Source organism: Pan troglodytes, chromosome 6, assembly GCF_028858775.2.
Source record: "Pan troglodytes isolate AG18354 chromosome 6, NHGRI_mPanTro3-v2.0_pri, whole genome shotgun sequence".
NCBI lineage: Eukaryota > Metazoa > Chordata > Mammalia > Primates > Hominidae > Pan > Pan troglodytes.
Genome location: NC_072404.2, coordinates 40,649,773 through 40,657,246, shown reverse-complemented (window position 1 = coordinate 40,657,246; position 7,474 = coordinate 40,649,773). Strand labels below are relative to the sequence as shown.

General features: G+C 47.1%; 1 protein-coding gene across 1 annotated transcript in view; it reads right to left on the bottom strand.

Moving 5' to 3' along the window:
* Positions 1-1,784: 1,784 nt before the first annotated feature.
* The window catches only part of NPSR1 (neuropeptide S receptor 1), a 219,770-nt gene continuing 214,080 nt past the window's right edge, over positions 1,785-7,474 (bottom strand). The window contains exon 9 of the mRNA XM_063815294.1: positions 1,785-1,893. Within this exon, the coding sequence (XP_063671364.1) occupies positions 1,785-1,893 (109 nt within the window). The remainder of the gene's footprint in view (positions 1,894-7,474) is intronic.

The window sequence follows — 7,474 nt, the reverse complement described above, 5'->3', positions numbered from 1 at the left end:
CTCAGGCTGCCTCCAGTCAGAAGTGAAGCAGAGGATGAAGAATCTCAGTATTGGTAACAAATATTGTCTCAATGGCTGAAGGGGAGAAAAAAGCAAACACCTCCTCTAAACATCTGGCCCCAACCCTGAGTCTTCAGAGCAGGCCCACACTGTCACTGCATCCTGAGGAGGGTGGGTGGCGATGGGGTCTTGGGAGCTGGACAATGGTCGTGATCAAGAAATCCATTGAATAGATGCTGTTATCATCCCTACTAGATGAGAGGAAACTGGGCTTAGTGAAGGACAGTAACATGCCTGAGTGTTCAGTGCCAGACTCAGATTTTGAATCCAGTTCTTTCTCACTCCAGAAACTTGTTCTTCACCAGTGTGAAAGCACTCACGCTGGACTCACACCAGATCTTCTCCCCTCCTGCCCCAGGGAGAGCAACAGCAGACTCAGCCCTGGCATGACGCTGCTATGGCTTGACAGGGGTCTGGGGTCCCCAGGGAGACCCCTGGCACTAAGCACAGGGCCACCTGCAGCACAGGGGAGCCTCCGCACAGCAGCCTCTCCTCCCCACCATGTTGATATCAACCTCAGTTTCCTTGCTCAGCTCTTTCATTTCCTGCTGACTAGAGCCCTATCCTGAATGCATGCCCAGCCCCCCAGCCCTGATCTCTTCCTCAACTCTTGTGGAAAAAAAAAGTCAATATATTAATTTAATCGAGTGAAATGAGCGTTCATTTACAAAAGCCAGCCGTGCAGTCTGCTAGTCAGAATGAAGAGTGTATTGAAACAAACACATACAAACACTCTTCAGAAGAAAGGAAGGGGACAGCACGCCTCTCTGGGAGGCATTGCGTTTCTAGGAAACCCACACACGGAGAGTCTGAGCTAAGCCACTCTGGGAGTCCAAATATGTCATAATCTGCTCCCCAGCACTCACAAAATCATATTTTCATTACGAACAGAATACGTGTTTATTATAGAAAGTCAGTTGAGAAAGGAATAAAGAAGAAAAACCTCTATCATCCTACAACTCAGATATGTGCGCATGCTTGAGTGTGTGTGTGTTTACAGAATCAGAGTTATACACTTATTATATACTAAAAAGTATATTGCATATATATTTACAAAATTGGACACACACTCTTAGCTACCTTTTGTGAAGTCATTTTTAATATTTGGATAGTTGTATTGTTTTGTGTAGATCAATATTTTCCAAATTTGACCATGCTTCACAATTGCCTGCGGAGTTGAAACATTTTTGCAAATTCCTGGGCTCTTTCCTGCATGTTATTGCATCAGAATTTCTAGGTTTAGAAGTCTGCCTTCTTTGCCAGGCACGGTGGTTCACACCTGTAATCCCAGCATTTTGGGAGGCTGAGGCGGGTGGATCATTTGAGGACAGGAGTTCGGGACCAGCCTGGCCAACATGGTGAAACCCCGTCTCTACTAAAAGTACAAAAAATCAGCCAGGTGTGGTGGCAGGCGCCTGTAATTCCAGCTACTGGAGGGGCTGAGGCAGAAGAATTGCTTGAACCCGGGAGGTGGAGGTTACAGTGAGCCAAAGTCGCACCATTGCACTCCAGCCTGGGCAACAAGAGTAAACTCTGTCTCAAAAAAAAAAAAAAAAGAAAGAAAGAAAAAGAAGAAGTCTGCCTTCTTATAGCCCTCCCTGGTGAATCTGATGCAGGCCATCCTGCTGTGACCCATTTTGGGAACCACCGGTGTCCTTGTGCCCTGGTAAGCAGTGAGAAGTGGCACCATGCACAGGGCCACCTGCAGCACAGGGTGAGAGCTGTCACCTTGGAAGAGCCCAGGAAGGTACACCTGGCCAAGTACCCTTCCAGTTCTCTCTTTGAGGGCAGAGCGTTAGGGCAGCCTCCTGGAGCTGACGGAGAGGGATGACCCTGGGAAAGAAGAAAGGCTTATTGAAATGTATAGGGACCTGGGTCTTTCTATTTGCATAAAAGGAAGGCATGTGTGACCTCACTGTGGTCATTTCTCATAAGATATGGTCTACCTCCCACCTCGGTTCTTCACTTTGTACTTACTACCACCACAAATAGCCTTTTATTTTGGGTGACAGCTCTGCTTCATTCATCTTCTCCAACTCTTTCCTAAGGGCTGGGCCCTGCTGCCTCTTCTGGGTGTCTGTTTTGAAGTGACGACTGGCATTGTGGCCACTCCAGCTGAATGTGGACAGCATCTTTGAGCACCTGACTCAAAACCGCCCTGGAGGCTTTAGAATTACTCTAGTGACTCTGCAGCCATTTCAGTTTTATGATTCTAGTGGGCACCAACATGTTCTTCCATATCTGTCACCAATTCTACCGTGACGGCCGCCTCTCAGCCAACTGACCCCTCTGCCTCTGGTCTCCCTGGACTCCTTGAGTGGGTGGACCAGTCCTCATCAGGTGTGTGTAGTCTGCTACCTGGGCACTCACTATTGCTCCGTCCAGCTTTTCTGAGGCTGTGCCTCTGACCTTGACCTCCATCCCCTTCCCAGACCCCCAAATAATGCAGTGACACTTGTCCCAACACCCGGGGCCTGGCTGCTCCACTCTCTCTAGAAGCCCTTGTCTTGTCTTCCACTGCCCTCTCCTCAAGACTGTCTGCAAGGAAGCAGGAGTGGGCCACCCTCTTTGTGTCAGGTTTTGGATAAGGGGCCCTAAGGGCCACCATTTTGATCTCAGCTTGGCTCTGTGCTCTTGCCACCCCCACATCCCCATGCATCCAAGTCCCACCACCTGTCAGAACATTACCTTCCTGGCCCCACCCCACGAGAATTGTGGCTCATCAGTGCTCAGTGGCTACACTGTCCATGCTGAGATCCAGATCCTTTTGGCTATCAGAATGATTGTCATCTTGGTGGCCCCATCTTGTGGTTCATGAACCAAATGTAGACCTTCTAACTTCCCAACTCCTATGGAGCAGTGGTTATGGGTCTCTACTGTCCAGGAGTGGGGGGCAGGCCCAGGTTGTGTGTCTGTATGGGGGACTCAGGCTCTGCCATGTGACCTGCAGCCGTGACTCCCAGGCCTGATTCCCCAGTGACTCCTGCCACCCACTGACCCTCACTGCTGGAGTCCTGCAGCAGAGCTCCTGGCATTCCAAGTCTTTTTCTGCTGTCAGAGCATTTCTCTCTAACCCTGCTCAAAGAAAGCTGGATTCAGATCATATTCAATGGTCTCAGACAGAGGCTGAGTAGGAAAGTGGTCCCATAGAGGTCATGACTCAAGAGATATCAGCCTAGGTCCTTCTCGGACCTCCTGATACCATTTCCATGATTAGAGAGTCTTTCTTTTGAAACAGAAGCCATTGACTCTTTTGAAGTCCCCACTTAAATACAAATATTAGGTTGTATTAAAAGTAATGGCAAAAACTGCAACAGCTTTTGCACCAACCTCTAATATCTTGAGAGGAATCATGCCTTAAGCCTTTCTCAGGGGGTGACATGGGCAGGACTGGGGCAGTGCTGTATGTACTAGTTGACAGGCAAAGGAAGCAATTTTTAGTTCTTTCTGAATTAGAATTCACAGTTTATGTGTCAAGAACTGTGCTAAGCACTTTCCTATGCTTCATTTCAGTTAATTTCATTGGCATATCACCACGTACAGCTAATATCAGCATCTGCATGTTGCAGACCAGGAAAATGAGATCCAAAAAGCATAAGCAAAATGCCTTAGTCACATAGCCAGTACGTGGGGTAAGGGTTTTGAACTTGGGCTTCCTGACATCTTGCTCCATGATGTGGGACAGCAGTGATATTTCCCTTCCCTCTTCTTTCTCTCCTCCCTTCCAAGCTGCAGTACAACATTTACAAATTCTGCTGTCTGCATCCTTCCCTAATCCGCTTGTGGTCTATGGCTGTCACCTCCTGTCCCACCTGTATTTTGCCCCTTCATCTCTCCCTGCCCCACCATCCCTCCCAGTGCCTGGCAAAGTTTGCTGTAGTTTTACACCCTTTTCCTTGAGGAGAGACAAATAGGCCTTGCAGTGTGTCCAAGGAGCCACAGTGTTTCTGAGGAGGGTGGTGGGGCTCAGGAGGGGCTACAGGAACAGTGGCCATTATAATAGGACTTTCAGGACTGGGCTAAGCATGGTGCACACACAATGCCTTGACTTTTGTCTCTTAATCATTTCCTGGTCCATTTGGCTAGTTTCTGCCATTGAAATCCTTTAATAAAGGGCCATTGTGCTTCTTTCCCAAATAGAATTGGGTATGTCATTCCAAATGCAGATAGGAGCCCTGCCTTTTAGTCAGCATGTACAGTGCCACTGTCCCCGCAGCTCCTCATTCTCTCCTAACAATAGCAGCCAGGTGCTGCCAAAAGCATGACTCCGCACAGCTGGAGGCCTCCAGGAGGCACTGGGGCTCGACACCCTCTCAGGGAGCGCTTGATTCGTTGCCTCATATTTGGGGATCTCTAGGCCAATCTGCGGTGGAGGGTAGACTGATGATGGAGCCCCAGGGCCAGAGAACTTAGTGATCTGCCTGTATTTGCAGCCTTCCATCTCATTCCTTGAATCAGACCCTTGAGGTAGGGCGCCGGAAGCAGCTAAACTCTCTGGAAGACGTTATCCCTTAGAACAGGGCTTCTCGATCTTCAATGTGTGGGAATCATCTGGGGATCTTGTTAAAATGCAAGTTTAGATTCAGCCTGAGAGTCTGTATTTTTACTAAGCTTCCAAGAAAGACCAATGTTGCTCCAAGGGCCCTGTTTTTCACTAGCAAAGGCTCAGGAACTTGCTCAGTATGGTCACTTTGACCTTTAATTACTTATGTGTGGGACTAGGGCCTGAATTTCATTGTCATGAAGAGTTCCATGCATTCATTCATTAATTCATTCATCCAATAAATATGCAAAGAGTGTCTACTATTGTTTTGGAATGATAATGCCATAGAGACGAGAATAGAATATACCTGATTGTAACTGGTCAGTGGTGGAAGCAGGCAATTAAGCTGATAATTAGGTATAGTGCACCAGGTGAGATAAGTGAAGTGATAGAGGAAGTACTTCCCAGGAGCAGGATCCTTGAAAAATACATCTGTTGCTGAAAAAAGCAGAGGTAGTGGGAGCCATGAGAACAGAGGAAAAGGGAGAGCCAATGGTCTGCTTAGCCTTGATGGAGCAGTAAGTCCAGAAAGGGGAAAGGGAACCAACATGGCCTGCTGGGGTCCTTTAACTTGGTACTTCACATGGGACCTGGGTTTTCCTGTTAGTTGCTCATGCAGGGAGAGTTTGCCTGGCTCTGCTCACTTTAAATTCTTCTCTCCCTACTCCCTTCCTCCCTCATTCACCATTCCTAGGGTCCTCAGAGGATGTTACCCAGAAGCTCCAAAGATCCTACCCTTTCAGCTTTCAGTGGTTTTAAGCAATAAGACAAGATGGTCTCACGGTTTAACTGAGTTTTCATTGAACATCCCATGAAACAATCCATTTCTGACTATTGTGGCCCTTGCACAATTCCAGGGGTAGGACCTGGGGACAATGTAAATGACACCCCCACCCCCAAATTATCCCTCCTTTTTTTTTTTAACCGGTGCCCATTTTCATCAGGTCTCTACCCAGGAATCTTTGAATTCCTTGTAGCAGCCTGATGGTAGAGTGAATCTTAGGGTAATGTGAGCTCAAATATGACACCACTATGTTTTAAAATATTAAGTAATTTAGTTCTTACAAGAAGATCCTGACAGGCTGTATTATTGTTTCTACATTACATTTGAGCAAAGGGAGGCGCACACAGATAGATAAGCACTGCAACTTTCCTAGCATCACTGGGCTGGTGGTGGCCAGCATGCCAAGGCTCCCCTTAGCTGACTGGGTGAGGACCGTCCTCTAGTTCCAAGAGCACTGGGCTGGGGTGGGAAGCCAGATTCCAGTCTCAACTCTCTGCTTGTTGGGAAATTTACTCACTTCTCTGGGCCTCAGTCTTCTCCTCTTTCAAGAGAAGACTGTGTATCATTAGGGCTCTTGCCAGCTCTAACTCACCATGGCCCTTACAGGTATGAGTTGTTATAACTTTAGTTATCAATGATCAGTTAGGGGCTGACAATAAGGCCCCTTTGCTGCACTCAGGGGAAGTTGAATGATGAGGAGCCTGCTTTGTTCTCCACTGCTTCCTGCCGTCTTGTCTTCCTGCCTCCTGCCTAGGCTGTTTCTGAAGCCTGTTCCTGGCTTGCCCCACCTAGTCCAGCTGTCTTGGCTTTCATCTCTGTTATGGTTTGGATGTTTGTCCCCTCCAAATCTCATGTTGAAATGTAACCCTCAATGTTGGAGGTGGTGGCCTGGTAGGAGGTGGCTCCCTCATGAATGGCTTAGCCCTATCTGCTTGGTGAAGAGTGAGTTCTTGCTCTCTGGTAGTTCATGTGAGATCCCGTTGTTTAAAAGAGTGTGATACCTCCACCTCTCTCTTGCTCCTGCTCTGATCATGTGACACATTGGCTCTGCCTTCACCTTTCACCATGGTGTAAGCTCCCTGAGGCCTCCCCAGAGGTGGGTGCCAGCACCATGCTTCATGTAAAGCCTGCAGAATCATGAGCCAATTAAAGCTTTTTTTCTCTATAAATTAGCCAGCCTCAGGTACCTTTTTTTTATAGCAGTGTAAGAATGGCATAACACAAAATTAGTACTGAGGAGTTGGGCATTGCTATAAAGGTACCTAAAAATGTGGATCCAGCATTGGAACTGGGTAATGGGCAGAGATTGGAAGAATTTGGAGGTTTCAGAAGAAGACAGGAAGATGAAGGAAAGTTTGCAACTTGTAGACTGGCTAAATGGTTGTGACCAAAATGCTGATAGAGATATTGAAGTCCAGGCTGATGAGGTCTCAGATGGAAATGAAGTTATTAGGAACTGGAGTAAAGTCACCCATGTTATGCTTTAGTAAAGAGCTTGGCTGCATTTTTTCCAGGCCCTAAGGCTCTATAGAAGTTTGAACTTAAGAGTGATGGCCTAGGGTATCTGGCAGTAGAAATTTCTAAGCAGCAAAGTGTTCAAGAAGTGGCCTAGTTGCTTCAAACAGCCAGTGTTTATATGTGCAAGCAAAGAAATGACCTGAAACTGGAACTTATATTTAAAAGGGAAGCACAGCATAAAAATTTGGAGAATTTTCACGCTAGCTGATATGGTTAGGCTGTGTCCTCACCCAAATCTCATCTTGAATTCCCATGTGTTGTGGGAGAGACCTAGTGTGAGATAATTGAATCATGGGGGGAAGTATTTCCTGTGCTGTTCTTGTGATAGTGAATAATTCTCATGAGACCTGATCATTTTATAAAGAGGAGTTCTCTCTCTCTTTGCCTGCTACCATCCATGTAAGACATAATTTGCTCCTCCTTGCCTTCCACCATGATTGTGAGGCCTCCCCAGCCATGTGGAACTGTAAGTCCATTAAACCCTTTTTCCTGAATAGATCACACAGTCTCGGGTATGTCTCTATCAGCAGCATGAAAATGGACTAATAAACAGGCCATGTAGTAGGAAA